Here is an 18,468-nt window from a genome sequence, read left to right on the forward strand (position 1 = left end):
TTGAGTGACTTTCTAGTATTATAAAAAGTTAGAAACCAGTCTGTGTGTGTGTGTGTGTGTGTGTGTGTGTGTGTGTTTCCAGGGTAATATTAGCTGTTTCTTCTTAAATTTAAGGAAAAGGCTGAGTTTCTGACATCTTTGGAGGTTTCAGCAAGAAAAGATTGTGTAGATTCCACAGAGGCTAGTTTGGCCAAAAACAATGCTCATTCAGAAGTTGGACCATCAGGAAGCGTTGGAGAAAAAACTGTAGGGGATAAATCTGTGTCTTCAGTTGCTGAAGAGCAGTGTCTCAGTAAACTATCAAGGTAAAGTTTTATTTAACAAATACTTTCAGAATAAGAAATAAAAATAACCTATTATGGATGTCCTGCCATAACTTATTTGTAGAGTAAAAAGATGGTTTGTTAACAGAAGTGTAGATTGTTTGTTAATTACAGGTCTGTTCCTTTCCCACTTAGGATTTTTATTTACTAAAGTTTACCTTTTACTGATGTTCTTAGGAAGATTTTTCTTTCCTACAGTTAAAATTTCTGGATGTTGAGTATATTAGACATGAGCAGAAGCCTGACCAAAAAGTAGTATCTATTACCTAAATAATTAAAGTGCTAGTTCAAGTGGGGTCACAAATACAACTGAAGGGTACTCATGTTCTATAGTTTTTAAGGAGAGTGGAAAAGAACTTAAGTTCTAGAAAACAACATTGTTCTGATGGATTTTTTGCCTTCCTTTCTTTATTTTAACCTAGTCTGTTTACCCAGTAGTATCACTTCTTTTTGAGCTCATTTTGTTTTACTGGACCATTTTCCTTTTCTCATTTTCTTCTAATAACTCCCAGTCTTGTATCTCATTTTCACTTAAATAGCAAGGGAAAAAATGGCCCAGAATTAACTTACTCTGAAAAATTTGTAGGTAGATAACTAAGAATGAACTCTGAATAAGAAACTAGTAGTAATAGTACATTTCTTTCTTCATTTCACAGAGTAAGTTTTTAACATTATGGGTTGTGGTCATTTTCATTTTAATGGCTTGAAGTTTGATTTCATTCTGAAATTTCGGTTTCATTAAAATATCCTCCTTGTGCATGTAATGACTAAATTGTTATTTTGATTAAACATCCAGCTCTCCACAGCTGTTAAAAGAATCAAATTACTCTAAAATTGGTCTGGATCGAAGAGCAACTGTCTCTTCTGCTTCTGAGTGTGAGGTGGATCATAGCGGGAGGAGAATGCATCGCAAGATGAAACCAAGTGTCACCAGAGGGCGTGGATCAAAACGAGTTCGAAGTAAGACCTCTAAGAAGGAACCTCGAGCTTCCAAGGCCACGCTGGTGACTCTTCGGGCTTCGCAGGAAGAAGATGAAGATGATGATGAAGATTTTGAGCCTGATTATGAAGACGAAAGTTACCATCTTGCTCCAGAAGAAGTAAACAAAGCTCCAGTGTTTGTTCCCATTGGTCTCAGGTCTCCCGAACCTGTTTCTGCTCAGATCGAGGAAACGATGGAAGAGGTAGTTTGTTTTTTGAATTCTGAGAACTCTGTCTTGTTTTTTTCTTTTAGTGTATCATTGTTTCTTCTTAGTGATTATTAAGATTTGAAAGGTTCGTTCTGTGAATAGCCTCTACCAAATGTAGTTTGTTTGAGGCCTGAGGGATATCTGAAGGAATCAGTAGAAGGAGCCTCCTGTGATTATTTAACCTCTATGACCCAGGCCCACCATGAGGTAGTCATTGTAATAATAAGGATGGAAATCTAATTTCATTTGTATGTGGAGGCTGCTTAATCTACTTTCTGATTAATTTTTCTTTTTAATTTTGGCAGGTGTTTTCTGTTAACTCTCTGATAGGCTGAGGCTGGTTAGTAGAGAATGTAGAAGGGACATTTAAAAATTTTTTTTTCTTTTTAAAAATTTTGGTAAAATACACGTAAAATTTATTATCTTGGCCATTTTAAGTGTAGTTCAGCGACATTAAGTGCATTCATATTGTTGTGCTACACCATCACCACCGTCCATCCACAGAACTTTTTTCGTCTTGCAGAACTAAAACTGTACCCATTAAATGATAGTTTCCCATTACCTCCTCCCCTCTTGCCTATGGCAAACACCATTCTACTTTCGTCTTTATGGGATTACTCTAGGTAATTACTCATGTAACTGGAATCATACAGTATCTGTCCTCATTGTGACTGGCTTATTGAGTATAAAGTTTTTAGGGTTCATCCATATTGAAGCATATGTTGGAATGGTCTTTTTTTAAGGTTGAATAGTATTTAATCATGTAGCTATACCACATTTTGTTTATCTTTTCATCTGTCAGTGGACAGTTGGGTTGCTGCCACCTTTTGGCTATTATTGCAGAGAGTGCTGCTATGAAACATGGGTGTACAAATACCTCTTCTAAACCCTGTTTTCAATTCTTTTGTGGATATACCTAGAAGTGGAGTCACTGAATTATATGGTAAATTGTACACCAATTTTTACTATTTTGAAAAACCGCCATACTGTTTCCATAGCAGTTGTATCATTTTACCTTCCTATCAGTGGTGTACAAGGGTTCTGATTTCTCCACAGTCTTACCAGCCCTTTTATTTTTTTTTCAGAATAGCCATCCTAATGGATAGGAGGTGGAAGAACATAATATTTCAACTTACTTTGTTATAAGAGCTCCTTTTTTGCCTCTTGGTCTAGTATGCCAGCTTTGTTTCTGCCTCAATTTTCAGTAATTTACTTGGCTTAAAAAGCAGCACAACTGCATCTCTTTTGTATTAAGCATTTGTGATTGTTTCTGAGTCATTTGCAACAGAATTAGGAATTAACTGAGGTAGTAGTGATGATAATAACAAAAGAAGTAGGAAACTTAAACCAATTCAAGTAATGTTGAATCCAGAATTAATGGATTATTGATAACTTCACATTTATGATGAATGGAAGTCCACAACCACCTTTATTTATTCACTGTTAATAATCACATACTAGATGATGTAAAGTTAATGAGTTAGAATGGTTGAAATTAAATAAAAATGATGCAAAATGAAATTTCTTATAACTGAAAGTTCAAAGTTGAAGATAGTGCATTTACGTTTTATTTTAAACCAAGAAAATGCAAAAGGAAAGTTAATTTTTTGTAAGGACACCTGGTTAACACTGCATGAGAATTCATTTAGCCGTATGTTTTGTATTTTACTAATTCCGTTGGTTGAAAGGCACATTGTTAAGTGAAAGAAGTCAGTTGCAAAAGAATCACATAATCACATAATTATCCATTCATATGAAATGTCTCAAACAGGAAAATCTGTAGAGACAGAAAGTAGATTAGTGGTTTGGCTTAGGGATTTGGAGATGAGGGGTTAAGAGAGTGATAACTAATGGATATGGGGTTCGTTTTTGAAGTGACGAAAATGTTCTAAAAGTGACTGTGGTGATGGTTACACATATCTGTGCATATTCCAAAAACATCAAATTACACACTTTACATGGGTGAATTCTTGGTATGTAAGTCATTATCTCGATAAAGCTGTTTTAAAAAAAAATAAAGCTTTGAAACTGGATAGTGCCTTAAAGAACCAACTTTCAAATATCTACAGTAGTTCCATTTGTCATCCATTCCCAACTCTTCAGGAAATATTTTGTTTTTTCAAGTCACTTTAACTTTCTCATTCATCCCTGGCCTATAGGATAGTAGCAAAGATTTTTCTCTAATATTTGCTTCTGAAAAAACGGATACAGAATGCACAAGTGTTACTATAGTAATTATATCATGAAGGCAGATTTTCATACTTGACTGTTCACTCACTTTCTATTGAATCATAGTTTTTTATACTTACCTCTCTGTAAATAAGGGACTAGAAGCCAGATTGTCTTGTATACGGTCTAGGAGATAAATCTTAGTCCTTTAGTCCCCAGATTATAGGGATCTATGACCAAAAAGACTACTACATGAGTAAATGTGAATGAATTCACTTTTTTACATGTCCATTGCCATGGCTATCATGGGGTTGTGGGAGAGGGTAGTTGCCTTGGTGCAGGGGCGGATGTATGGTAAATCTTTTAAAAGTGATTTCAACTCATCTTTATTACAGCACTGAAGATGGTGTATAGTTAGGTAATTGCATGTCTGTTTCTGTGAGATTGTGAATTCCTTGAGGGCAGGGACCAAACTTGCCTTTTTTCAGCTTTGTACCCTTGTATCTGTAGCCTAGTTTTTAGGAAGCACTCCATAAATATTCACAGATTGATGAGAGAAATTATGGGAACATAGAGACAAAATGGGGATAGTAGAAAGTGAAATGCTAGGTACTAAGAAGATTACTTTGGAAATTCTATTTACTATTTGTAAGGATCACAGACCCCTCCAAAAGCTTAAATGTTTTACTTTGCCAAGTTGATGTCGAGTTACTGTATTTCAGTTTTTAATTGTGTATGAATGTGGGTTGTTTATTCAGTTTAACACTCTATTTTACTTAGTCATTTTGTTTTACTGACTGTAGTATGCCAAAATGAAATAATGAAACTTCTCATTTTGACAGCTTGAAATAACTGTGAATGTACCAGATATAGGCATAGCTGTTGTTGAACATCCACTCTCAAACACAAATGTGACTACTCAGGAGATGAAACAAGAAGAAAATTTGAAGGCATTATCTGTTGTAAGCATCCATTGTAATATGTTTTGTTTTTAACTCTTTGTTTACTTTCAAAAGAATGGAGGTTTATTTTGAAAGCTTTAAGTTTACAAGCCATTCTTCCTAATTTCTTTCATGTAGGGAGCTGTAAGTATGAATAGTAGAAACTGGTGAATAATCCATAGATTTTGTATTTCACTTGGAAAGCATTGATTTTTGTGTGTGTGCGCGTGAATAACTCTTAAGATCCTCAAAAACTTATGTTAAAGTTCTGTTGCATTAAATCTATATTAAATATAAATTACTTAAAATATATTTAGTTGCATTTTGTTTGGTACTCTTCCTTATTTGGTTAGTATTTCTCTTGTTTTTGGATAAGAAGTTTGGGAATTATACTTTTTCAACAACTTTATTTTTTTTTTAATTTTTTGTTTTTTTAAAACATTTTATTTATTTATTTGAGAGAGAACGAGGGAGGGAGGGAGAGCACAGGGGGAGAGGGGGACTCCCCGCTGAGCAGAGAGCCCAATGTGGGGCTTGATGCCAGGATCCTGGCATCATGACCTGAGTCGAAGGCAGATGCTTAACCGACTGAGCCACCCAGGTGCCCCTTTTAATAACTTTATTAAGATATAGCTCACACACCAAATAAGTTACCCACTGAAAATGTACAATTCATTGGTTTCTGGTATATTTATAGATACTGTGCAAACATTGTGACAGTCAATTTTAGAGCATTTTCATCACCTCTAAAAGAAACCTTATGTCCCAAAGCAGTTGCTCCCCATTTCATCTCAGCCCTCCCCATTTCGTCTCAGCCCTCCCCAGGGTTAGGTAACCAGTAATCTACTTTTTGTCTCTATAGGTTTGTCTGTTCTGGATGTTTCATATAAATTGACCCATACAATATGGTCTTTTATGCCTGGCTTTTTTCACTTAGCATACTGTTTTCAAGGTTCATCCACATTCTAGCATGTATCAGTACTTCATTCTTTTTGTGTTTGCATAACACTCCATGTAGACAATACTGCGTTTTGTTTATCTGTTCATGTGTTCATGGACATTTAGGTTGTTTCCATCTTTTGGCTATTATAAATAACGCTGCTGTAAATATTTGTATACAAGTTTCTGTACTGACATTGGTTTTTTTTTTTAAGATTTTTGTTTATTTGATAGAGACACAGCAAGAGAGGGAACACAAGCAGGGGGAGTGGGAGAGGGAGAAGCAGGCTTCCCGCAGAGCAGGGAGCCCGATGTGGGGCTCGATCCCAGGACCCGGGATCATGACCTGAGCTGAAGGCAGATGCTTAACGACTGAGCCACCCAGGTGCCCCAAAATACATTTGATTTTTGTATATTGGTCTTGTGTACTGCAACTTTGCTGAACTCTTTAGTTCTTTTTTTTTTTTTTTATGAATTTAGCTTTTATTCAAAATTAAATAAGCACAAGTTTAAGAAACTTTTATAAAGTACTTACATAAAAGAAAGTTAATAGGGACAGTTACAAGTTTGCAACAAATAATTACAAAAGTATCTAGGGCAGCATGAATATAAACCATGTCACAGCATAGTGATCTAATTGTGATATGAATAAGGCATAACTAACATTTGCACCAAGACCAGAATTAAAAAATAAAACATACTTTATTTATTTATTTTTTTAGGATTTTATTTATTTATTTGAGAGAGAAAGAATGAGAGACAGAGAGCATGAGAGGGAGGAGGGTCAGAGGGAGAAGCAGACTCCCTGCTGAGCATGGAGCCCGATGCAGGACTCGATCCTGGGACGCCAGGATCATGACCTGAGCTGAAGGCAGTCGCTTAACCAGCTGAGCCACCCAGGCGCCCCTAAAACATACTTTAAAAGCTTAGTTCTACATTAAGCTTCTTCTCTTCCCCCAGATCCTTAATGGGTTTATGCTCTGTAATTGTTTTAAACAAACACATCATGTCAAACTAAATTATATAGATGGGCAGTTAATGTGAAAAGCCTTCTGAAATGTACAAACTAACTGGTACTGAATTGTGAGCTCTTTAGTTCTAATAGTTTTTTTTTTTTTTTTTTTTTTTAGTGGATTCCTTAGGATTTTCTACATATAAGATCATGACGTGAATAGAGACAGTTTTACTTCTGCCTTTCTGTATTAGTTTCTCAGTGCTGCTGTAACAAAATTCCACAAACTAGGTGGCTCAAAATTACAGAAAGTTATTTTTTTTTTATAGTTGTGGAGGCTAGAATTCCAAAATCAAGGTGCCACCTTCTGGAGGCTCTTAGGGAAAAACCATTCAGGCCTTTCTCCTACCTTCTGGCAGTTGTCAGCAGTCCTTGTCATTCCTTGGCTTGTGGCAGCACATTCCTAATTTTTGCCTCCATTGCCACATGGTGATCTCCCTGTATGTGTGTCTCGGTGACTTTTTTCTTTTCTTTTTTTTTTTTTTTTAAGATTTTATTTATTCATTTGACAGAGATAGATATAGCGGGAGAGGGAACAAAAGCAGGGGGAGTGGGAGAGGGGGAAGCAGGCCTCCCGCAGAGCGAGGAGCCCGATGCGGGGCTCGATCCCAGGACCCTGGGATCATGACCTGAGCCGAAGGCAGACGCTTAATGACTGAGCCCCTGTGACTTTTTTCTTTTAAAGACACCTGTCATAGTGGATAGGGCCAACCCTAATCCAGTATGACCTTCTCTTAACTTTATTACATCTAAAAAGGCCCTATTTCCAAATAAGGTTACATTCATGGTACTGGGGTTAGGACTTCAACATATCTTTCTGGGTGACAGAATTCAGTTTACAACACTTTTCCTTTTTTTTTTTTTTTTTAAAGTTTTTATTTATTTGACAGAGCACAAGCAGGGGGAGCAGCAGGCAGAGGGAGAGGGAGAAGCAGGTTCCCCGCTTAGCAAGGAACCTGATGCAGGGCTGGATCCCAGGACCCTGGGATCATGACCTGAGCCAAAGGCAGACGCTTAACTGACTGAGCCACCCAGGCACCCCAGTTTACAATACTTTTCAATCTGGATATCTTTTATTTCTATTGCTTACCAAATTGCCCTCGCTAGAACCTCCAGTACACTGGTGAACAAAAGTGGCAAGAGTGAGCATTTTTGTCTCATTACTGGTCTTAAAGGAAAGTATCTAGTCTTTCACCATTAAGTTTGATGTTAGCTGTGGACTTTTCATAGATGTTTTATTTTTATCAAATTGAAGAAGTTCTAGTCTTTTCCTAGTTTGCGTGACAGTATTATCATGAAAGGGTGTTGGAAGTTGTCATATGCTTTTTCTGCATCTATTGAGATGATGAGGTGATTTTACCTTTTTATTGTATTGATATGATGCATTACATTGAATTTTGATGTTAAAAAATTGCATCCCTGGGATAAATCCTAATTGGCTGTGGCCTGCAAGTTTTATATGTTGCTGGATTTGGTTTGCTGGTATTTTATTGAGTTTTTTTTGTGTGCAAGTTCATAATAATTCTGTTTTCTATTACAAATCTGACACCAGATTCTTGTGGTGTCAGGAGCTGAAGTCCTGTTCTTCCTAGGAAGAAAGCCCTCCAGCTGGGGCCTGTAAGGAGAAAAGACCCTATTTTCTTGGTTGCAGGTTTTGAGGTGGGGTCTCTGCTTCACTGAGCTGAGAGGAAGGAGGGGGAGAGAGCAGTCTTAGTTCAAATACCACAGGCTCTCCGCTTTGTTACTCTGTTTTCATCAGTTTTCTCAAAAAGATGTTTCTTTCGCCCTAGGACCATTTCCAGAGGCTTTACATGTTTGTGTTTAATAGGGTCAGCAGAGCCCCTTATGATGTCATATTGGACATAAATCTTGTAACTTCTTCGTTTGTTAAAGTTCATTTAAGTTTTAACCAACCTAATGTAAAAAATTGGCAGTATTCTTCAGTCTTTGGTTTCCACTGGTTTAAACTATGGCAGATATGACTGAAGTTGAAGGATTATGAAAGTGAAGAAGTAAATTAAGAACGGTAGGTGCACATGGTAAATGCTATATGATTAGAGTTAAAAATCTGCATGTCATACAAGGAAAAGGTAAAATAAGGAGCAAGAGACAAAATAACTTGGCTTTTAAATTATTTCTATATGAAATGTTAATGAATAATTGTATGGGAAAAAAACAGTTTCCACTCCTTTGTAATCAGAACATTGAGGAACTGTAAAGCATCATGGTTTTTGAGACACAGAACATATATTTGGGAAAATACATAAGACATTGCTTATTTTTCCTCTTTTAGGAAATGAACACAGGTGAACATGCCCAAGATGAAACAGGTAACTGTTAATAAGGAAACTGCTAAAACTACTTAGTTAACACTAACAAAGTGATTCAGTATTGGTGTTAGTTAGCAAATGAGTAATTTCACTGGAGAGTTGAACAAAAAGTTTTAACTGTTGAATGTGTTATCTCCAGGAGAAACTTGGATTCTTGGAATAATTACCTTATGAAGTGAGTTAAGAGTTAAATGTTTAATAAAGAAATATTACTTATTTCCTCTCCTCTGATCTGCACAGATATATTTTCTTTGAAGGTATTAAGTTATCTAATAGGAGGGAGGCATTTTCAATGAGTAAAAGCTAACAATTAATGATTTCTTTTTTTTGTAGTAACCAAACACTGCTCTAGTGAGGAATTAGTGGTATGCAGGACATTGAAACTTGTTCCAAAGGATAAATACTTGAGTTAAAAATGTTTTCTAAGTAAGCAAACTTCAATTTCCAGCTTCTTTTTCTGTTTTAATGTTGGTATATTTCCTCACAAGGTACCAATGATGGAAGCACTGAAGCTGCTATAACTTTACTTACAATGGGAGATCTAGTGTTGCAATCAGAGATCGGTACAGAACAGAGTGATGGTAAGAATGAAAGTTAAGTCCTACTGAAAAAAGCCTCTTAAAATAAAACTTTTAAGAAATTATACCCACAGTTGAGTAATAAGTCAGTACCTGCTTTTTACATTTGAAGTAGGCATTGCCAACTTTGTTTTTTTTCCAGAAAAAGGTAACGTGTGCATTGATCCGTCTAACTTAGTCCCTTTAGATGTAGTGGCCACCATTTCAAAATAGTGCACTTGGTTTATTAAGAAAACTTTGTTTTCCTGGAATAATCTAGTGAGTCCTCTACTTTTCTCATCATAAACATTGGTTAACTGAGCTCATTGGTCACTGATCACTTGACATATATTTCTTTAGCAAAGGAGCTTCTGCTTTGGATTATCTTCATAGTTAACCTGATAATCGCATATAGTATGAAGGGACAATAGCAGTCATTGAAATAATTTAATTGCGACTATCCTGTTAGTTTGGACTGAGCCAAAAGATGGGTCACCCTAGATTTTCACAGGATTTTAGGCTGACCTTATGGAATACCTTCTATTTTAAGTCTACTAAATGGATAGTTAATTATATTCCTCTTAATTATTTTGTCTAGAGATGAGTGGCCTGCCATTTATTTTAGGTGTTAGACTTCTAGGCCCATAACTATATATTTATCAGGAATTTTTTTTTTATTATGTTATATTAGTCACCATACAGTAAATTTTCTGGTCTGTGTTCCTTACACAGTCTCATTTCTCTCTCTCTCTCGCTCTCTTTTTTTTTTTTGAGTAAAATATATACCCAATGGGGGGCTTGAACTCATGACCCCAAGATCAAGAGTCATGTTCTACTGACTGAGCCAGGCAGGTGCCTATAAACGGCTCCTTTGTCAACGGCAGAGGATTGCTTTGGAGCCTGTCATAAATCTCTAGTACATAAAAATGGGTTTTAAAAATTTGTAAATGAAGGTGATCCTATCTTGAAACTCATTTGAGGCTATGTAGTTAGTCAAGGTAACAGATTCATTTTTACTTTTTTTTTTTTTTTTAAGATTTTATTTATGTATTTGTCAGAGAGAGCACAAGCAGGGAGAGCACAGGCAGAGGGAGAGACAGGCTCCCCGCTGAGCAGGGAGCCCGAAGCGGGACATGATCCTAGGACTCTGGGATCATGACTTGGGCTGAAGGCAGACGCCCAGCTGACTGAGCCACCCAGGCATCCCTAATTTTTATTTCTAATAGCAGAAAAATTCTAGTCTGTAAGAATTATTAGGCTTAGAACAAGTCAAATCTCTGGCATAAACTATATGATTATATATTTATTTTTTTTTAAAGATTTTTGAGAGAGAGCGCACACATGAGTGGGGGGGAGGGGCAGAGGGAGAAGCAGACTCCCTGCTGGGCAGGGAGCCCACTGTGGGGCTCGGTACCAGGGCCCTGAGATCATGACCTTTAACCGACTTGAGCCATCCAGGCGCCCTGATCATATATTGAAATTCAGAACCAAAAAGAGTAAACTTTAAAAATAATATAGAATTTTACAATTGCTTAATGTTGAGGGATTTGTTTTCTTTGGACATCTACTTGTATTGGGTCAATTTTAATTTTCTGTTCTTTTCTGTAATAGGAGTATGTGTACTTCTTGATGTTCATTCAAAGGATAAAAGCTGTGTTCCTTTTAGCCCAGATAATGTAAATCACAAAATTGTTCGTGAATGTCAGGAACTTTCTTCACCTGTCAATAGTACATCTCCTTCTTCATTAGAAGAAAACAAGATTGTATTGGAAGAGCAAAGTACTAAAGAAGAAATTGGTTTAGTGGAGAAAGTAAAGGAAAACGCTGTATCAACCAGGTTTATTTTGCTTTATTAAACTCTTGAGTTTTATAGTATTCAATTAATAAATACATTTAAACCAACTATCAATTTAGTTGATAGCTTTTGAGTAATACTTGTGTAAGTGTAAAGTAGGCAGTGCTAATTTCTCAGCCTTTATTTTTTTAAAGATTTTATTTATTTATTTGAGAGAGAGAGTGTGAGCAAGAGAGAGAGAGAAGGAGCCAGGGGGAGGGCAGAGGGAGAGGGAGAAGCAGATTCCCTGCTGAGCAGGGAGCCTGACATGGGGCTCAATCCTGGGACTCCGGGATCATGATCTCAGCAGAAGGCTGACACTTAACTGACTGAGCCACCCAGGTGTTCCAGTTTCTCAGCCTTCAAAGTGAGGATAGGCTGGTTTGATTTTAGTTTAATGGTTTGCTTTTTTTTTTAAGATTTTATTTATTTATTTGAGATAGAGAGTGAGCATGAGCGGGGTGGGGAGGGGCAGAGGAAGAGGGATAAGCAGACTCCCCACTGAGCAGAGAGCCTGATATGAGGCTCGATCCTAGGACCCTGGGATCATGACCTGAGTTAAAGGCAGACGCTTAACTGACTGAGCCACCAAGTTGCCCGTGGTTTGCATTTTTTTTTAATTTATTTTTTTAATGTACACTCAACATCCAGCATGGGGCTTGATCTCAGGACCCTGAGATCAAGAGCCACATCCTATACTCACTGAGCCAGCCAGGTGCCCCTAATGGTTTGCATATTAAAGTAAATGTAATATGTGCATCTTTGAAGCTTTAATGAAATAGTTTTTTATAAATGGTCTCTATTTTAAATATGGTCTCTATTTTACAAACTTGGCCCAGAATCTCTTCCCTTCTCTAGACTGTCAGTAAAATTTACCACTCTGTGTTTTCAGCATTAAAAAATGAACACTTACAGATATTGTGGCACCTGAGAAGGTGGCACGTAACTGTATCAGAATGTATGAAGGTGAGAGAGTGATTACATGGTTGATGAATTTCTTTCTTCCCGTCTTTTTCTAGGAATACAACTTTTGAAGTGACCGGTAATTTGAGAATGAGAAGTAGATTTGCTAAGCCTAAACCAAATCTTAAGACTTTTGGGACCAGCAGGTTTGGTGTTCATCAGGAAGTTCCCAATTTGTTTGTAAACAGAGAAGTAGTAGTAGAAAGTCAAAGAGGTAAATTATGTTCTCTTAAACAGCTACAAAATTACTTTTACAGGAGAAGTTGCATTAGCATTTCAAATGGAATATTCAGTTAAAATTGTTTTAATTTAGTATTAAAGAGTTTCAAAAAGTAGAATGAGCTATAAAAGAAATACTAATAAATCCATCAACTAGCTTCAGTTATCATTATTATTTTCTGTTTAGTTGACCCAAAATAACATGGGTTTGAACTGCATGGGTCCACTCTACATGGATTTTTAAAAAAGAATTAATTAAGAGGCGGGGGGTGGTGGCGAGTGGGGAGGGAAAGCGAGAATTCCAAGCTGACTCTGTGCTGAGCGTGGAGCTTGATGTGGGGCTTGATATTCACCCTGAGATCATGACCCAAGCTGTAATCAAGGGTTGGATGCTTCACCGACTGAGCCACCCAGGTGCCCCTATACAATGGATTTTTTTTCTTTTTAACTTTTAAAATATGTTTTATTTGGAAATAATTTCAAAGTTACAGAAGACTTACAAGAATAAGAAATAGTACAAAGAACATCCAGATACCACTTGTATATAAGCTTACACTTAATTGTACATGGAATTTTTTTTATAAACATAGTACAGTCCTATAGATGTATTTTATCTTCCTTATGATTTTCTTTTCTTTTTAAAAAATATTTATTTGAGACAGAGGGAGAGTGAGAGGGAGAAGCAGACTCCCCACTGAGCAGGTAGCCCCATGCAGTGCTCTGTCCCAGGACCCTGAGATCATGACCTGAGCCAAAGGCAGAAGCTTAACCGACTGAGCCACTCAGGCGTCTCTTATGATTTTCTTAATAACATTTTATTTGTTCTAGCTTACTTTATTGTAAGAATACAGTATCTAATACATATAACTTACAAAATATATGTTAATCTGTTTATGTCACCAGTAGGGCATCTGGTCAACAGTAGACTACTAGTAGTTAGGTTTTTTTGGGAATCAGAAATGCAGAATTTCTACTGCATGGGAGGTTTGTGCCCTTAACCCCTATGTTGTTCAAGGGTTAACTGTATTTACTTAATCAGTGTTTTCTTCATAGGTATTTTTTATGTGTGTCTGTGTACATGAATATTCAAGCAAACATTTTTTAGAAAGCTATACATGCATGTGGCAAAAAATAAGGCATTGCCCATAAGGTATAAAATTTAATAAACTTCTTTGGTTCCCAGTCCCCTAATCTCATGTCTAGTGGTAACTGCCATTAAGTTTTTATTGTGGACTTCCAGAAGTGTTTTATACACGTAAGCATCTAAATGTGGGGCTGTGTGTGCACATAGATATATCAGTACACACACACACACGTATATAAATACATGTTATTCCTTTCAGAAAGAACAAAATTATAAGCAAACTATATCATATATACTGTTTAGCACATTTATTTATTTATTTACTTATTTTTTAAGATTATTTGCTAGAGAGAGAGAGAGTGCCTGGTGGAGAGGGAGAGGAAGAGAGAGTTGCAAGCAGACTCTGGGCTGAGCCTGGAGCCCCACGCAGGGCATGATTCCATGACCCTGAGATCATGACCTGGGCTGAAACCAGGAGTCGGATGCTTAACCTACTGCGTTAAATAGGTGCCCCTTGTTCAGTACTTTTAAAAATTACAGTTTTACTGAAATAATTCTATACCATACAGTTAACCCATTTGAAGTGTATACTTGAGTGGCATTTAGTATATTCCTCAAGTTGTGTAACCTTCACCATGAGTAGCCACTCCCCACATCCTTCAACCCTTCCCAGCCCTAGGCAACCACTAATCTACTTTCGTCTCTGTAGCTTTGCCTATTTTGGACGTTTCATATAGATGGAATCATATAATATGTGGCCTTTTGTGTCTGGTTTCTTTTAGCATGTTTTCAAGGCTCATCTATGTTGTAGCATGTGTCAAATATTTCTTTTTCTTGCCAAATATTCCATCATACTACATTTTGTTTATCCATTCAGGGCATTTAGGTTGTTTTCTGTTTTTTTGGCTGTTTTAAGTAATGGTGCTAAGAACATTCGTATGTAAGATTTTGTGTGGACGTAAGTTTTCATTTGTCTTGGATTTACATTTACAAGTGGAATTGCTGGAATATATGGTAATTCTGTGTTTAACTTTTTGAGGAACTACCAAACTGTTTCAAAAGTGGTAGCAACATTTTGTATTTTCTTTTTTTTCTTTCTTTAAGATTTTTGTTTTACTTTTAAGTAATCTCTGTACCCAATGTGGGGCTTGAATTTACAACCCTGAGATTAAGAGTCACATGCTCTACCAACTGAGCCATCCAGGCGGTCCAGCGTTGTGTCTTTTCACCAACATTCTGTGAGGGTTTTAGTTTCTCTATATCCTCTCTGACACTTGTTATTAGATAGTCTAGTTAGCTTGAAGTGGTATCTCCTGATTTGGATTTGGATTTCTTTCATGACCAATGATACTGAGTATCTTTTCATGTGCTTATTTATATATTTTCTTTAGAGACATGTGTTCACGTCTGTGCTCTTTTTTTTTTAATTTTGTTTTTTTTTTCCTAAGTAGGCTCCACGCCCAGCGTGGAGCCCAGCGCGGGGCTTGAACTCACGACCCTGAGATCAAGACCTGAGCTGAGATCAAGAGTCGGATGCTTAACCGACTGAGCCACCCAGGTGCTCCAGTCTGTGCTCATTTTTAAATTGGGATACTTGTTTTTTTATTATTGAGTTCTTTATATAGTAGCACTTGGTTTTTAAAGATTTCATTTATTTATTTGAGAGAGAGTGAGGGAGGGAGAGAGAGCACAGAGGGAGAAGCAGACTCCCTGCTGAGCAGAGAGCCTGACATGGGACTCAGTCCCAGGACCCAGAGATTATGACCTGAGCCGAAGACAGACACTTAACGGACTGAGCCATCTAGGTGCCCCAGTAGTACTCTGTTTTTAAAGATCAGTATATTGAAAAAAATCTTTCTATATGATTACATAGTGTTCGCTTTCATTTTCTTAATGGTGGCCTCACTAGATTGTGCTGTACATGTTGAATCCTACTCCTACTTCCTTTTCCACCTCCCCTCCCTGTCAAGGGCCCAGCCCCTTCACATGCTAGTAAGAGCAGGGAAGACTGTATGTAGTAGGCTGTCTAGATTGTCTTAAGCCCTATAGGTAGATGATCTGGATAGTCAGCATCATCTTTGCCGTGTTTTGGGGTTCCTGCCTATTTTGGATTTCCTTTCAACCAGCAATGCTTATGATTCAGTTAGTTAATTTACTCTGAGTTCAGAAATACCCAGAAGCTATTTCAGTGTGCAGGCTGAAGTTACCTCTTTTATTTTTATTAAAAATTTGTTTTTATTTGAGTGTGGTTGACCCACAATGTTACATTAGTTTCAGGTATACAACAGTGATTCAACAAGTTTGTACATTGTGCTATGCTCACCACAAGTAGAGCTGCCATTTGTCACTATATAATGCTATTACAGTACCATTGACTATTCCTTATGCTGTGCCTTTTATTCCCATGACTTATTCATTCCGTAACTGGAAGCGTGTATCTCCCACTCTCCTCCCACTTTGTCTGTCCTCCTACTCCCCTCTGGAAGCCATCAGTTCTTCGTATTTATATGCTCTTCGTTTGTTTATTCATTTGCTTTCTTAAGATTCCATATATGAGTGAAATCATATGGTATTTGTCTCTCTCAGTTTGACTTACTTCACTTAACATAATACCTTCTAGGTCCATCCGTGTTGTCACAAACAGCCCAATCTCAACCTTTTAATGGCTTTGTCATATTCCATTGTGTGTATCACATCTTCCTTATCCATTCATGTACTGATGGACACTTAGGTTGCTTCCATATCTTGGCTGTTGTAGATAATGCTGCAGTAAATATCGGGGTGGTACATATATCTTTTGAATTAGTGTTTTCATTTTTTGTGTGTAAATACCTAGTACTGGAATTTATTCAACCATATGGTATTTTTATTTTTAATTTTTGGAAAAACATCCCTACTATTTTCCACAGTGGCTGCACTAATTTACATTCCTACCATTAGTGCACAAGGGTTCCTTTTTCTCTATATCCTTATTAACACTTGTTATTTCCTTTTCTTTTCCTTTTGTATTCTTTCTTTTGTTTCTTTTGTTTTGTATTTAGCCATTTTGGTCGTGATACCTTGTGGTTTTGATTTGCATTTCTCTGATGATTAGTTATGTTGAGCATCTTTTCATATGTCTGTTTTTCATCTGTATATCTTCTTTTGAAGAATGTCTATGCAGGTCCTGTGCCCCTTTTTTTGTTTTTGTTTTTTTTAAATAGGCTCCGGGCCCAGCATGGAGCCCAGTGCAGGGCTTGAATTCATGACCCTGAGATCAAGACCTGAACTGAGATCAGGAGTCAGACATTTAACTAACTGAGCCACCCAGGCACCCCATCTGTGCCCATTTTTTAATAGGATTGTTTTGTTTTTTGGTGTTGAGTTACATAAGTTCTTTATGTATTTTGGGTACAAACTCCTTATCAGATGTATCATTTGCAAATATTTTCTCCTAATCAGTAGGTTGCCTTTTCATTTTGTGGATGGTTTCCTTTGCTGTGTAAAGCTTTTTATTTTGATGTAGTCCCAATAGTTTATTTTTGCTTTTGTTTCCCTTGCCTCTGGAGACATATCTAGAAAAATGTTGCTACAGCTGATGTCAGAGAAATTATTGCCTGTGTTTTTTTCTAGGATTTTTATGGTTTGGTCTCACATTAAGATCTCTAATCCATATTGAGTTTATTTTTTGTATATGGAGTTAGAAAGTGGTCCAGTTTCATTCTTTGGCATGTAGCTGTCCAGTTTTCCCAGCACCATTTAATGAAGAGAATGTCTTTTACCCATTGTTTATTCTTGCCTCCTTTGTCCTAGATTAATTGACCATATAAGTGTGGATTTATTTCTGGACTCTATTTTCTTCCATTGATCTATTTTTGTGCCAGTACAGTATTGTTTTGATTACTGTAGCTTTGTAGTAGATCTTGAAATCTGGAATTGTGATACCTCTTACCTTTGTTTTTCTTTCTCAAGATTACTTTGACTCTTCAGAGTCTTTTGGTGGTTCCATACAAATTTTAGTATTATTTGGTCTAGTTTTGTGATAAATGCTGTTGGTATTTTGATAGCGATTTGAAGGTAACTCTTTTATGTAGAAGTCATTTTTTACTTCTTTGTGATATTCTTTTTTTTTTTTAAAGATTTTATTTATTTATTTGACAGAGAGAGACATAGTGAGAGCAGGAACAAGCAGAGGGAGTGGGAAAGGGAGAAGCAGGCTTCCCGCGGAGCAGGGAGCCTGATGTGGGACTCGATCCCAGGACCCTGGGATCATGACCTGAGCCGAAGGCAGACGCTTAATGACTGAGCCTCTTTGTGATGTTCTTTTTAGAATAGCTCCCTCCCCCACTTTGCCCAAGGTGGAACTAGCCAGACCTCATGTGTACCCACTTCTAAACTTTATTTGTATATGGGTTTGTAATTACACTGCTGTCACCATAGAGTGGACATAAAACTGTGGCAGCCACGAGCGAAATATGTGCAGTGTAGGATTTGTTAATCATTTGTATCAAAAATCTCATTGGCCAGGACCACTCTTCTGCCATATGAATAAGCTTGATTTTTGGAGTAAGAGAAATTTGGAAGAGCCACTATATAGTGATCTGTCTTTGAAGAGAGAACATATTTCTAATATAGCAGTTTTAGCTGTACTGTTTTGGACTATATCTTAAGTGTGTTCTTTGTTTAAGAAACTGAGGAAGATGCTTCTGAAGCAACGGAATTACGAGTTGAAAACCTTGGATCAGTTACAACAGCAGAGAATAAGGAGCAGAGCAAATTGGCTTGTGAACATGGTATTGAAGAGACTATTTTTCAAGAAGCAAATCTAACTGAAAGGTAAAAGAGAGATTCTGGGATTTGAGTTATATTCTGTTTCAACTATAGTCATTAGCTATAACTGTAAGAATTTGATTGGAAAAAGGGGGTTC

At 36.9% G+C, this 18,468-nt stretch overlaps 1 protein-coding gene across 1 annotated transcript in view; it reads left to right on the plus strand.

Annotated features, from left to right (window-relative positions):
• BDP1 (B double prime 1, subunit of RNA polymerase III transcription initiation factor IIIB) overlaps positions 1 to 18,468 on the plus strand; it is an 89,553-nt gene that overhangs the window by 52,985 nt on the left and 18,100 nt on the right. Inside the window, 8 exon segments of the mRNA XM_044916889.1 lie at positions 115 to 305; positions 1,120 to 1,507; positions 4,525 to 4,641; positions 8,868 to 8,904; positions 9,393 to 9,485; positions 11,073 to 11,298; positions 12,315 to 12,472; positions 18,229 to 18,376. Coding sequence (XP_044772824.1) covers positions 115 to 305; positions 1,120 to 1,507; positions 4,525 to 4,641; positions 8,868 to 8,904; positions 9,393 to 9,485; positions 11,073 to 11,298; positions 12,315 to 12,472; positions 18,229 to 18,376 — 1,358 coding nt within the window.

Source organism: Neomonachus schauinslandi, chromosome 7 (genome assembly GCF_002201575.2).
Source record: "Neomonachus schauinslandi chromosome 7, ASM220157v2, whole genome shotgun sequence".
In the NCBI taxonomy this organism is placed as follows: domain Eukaryota; kingdom Metazoa; phylum Chordata; class Mammalia; order Carnivora; family Phocidae; genus Neomonachus; species Neomonachus schauinslandi.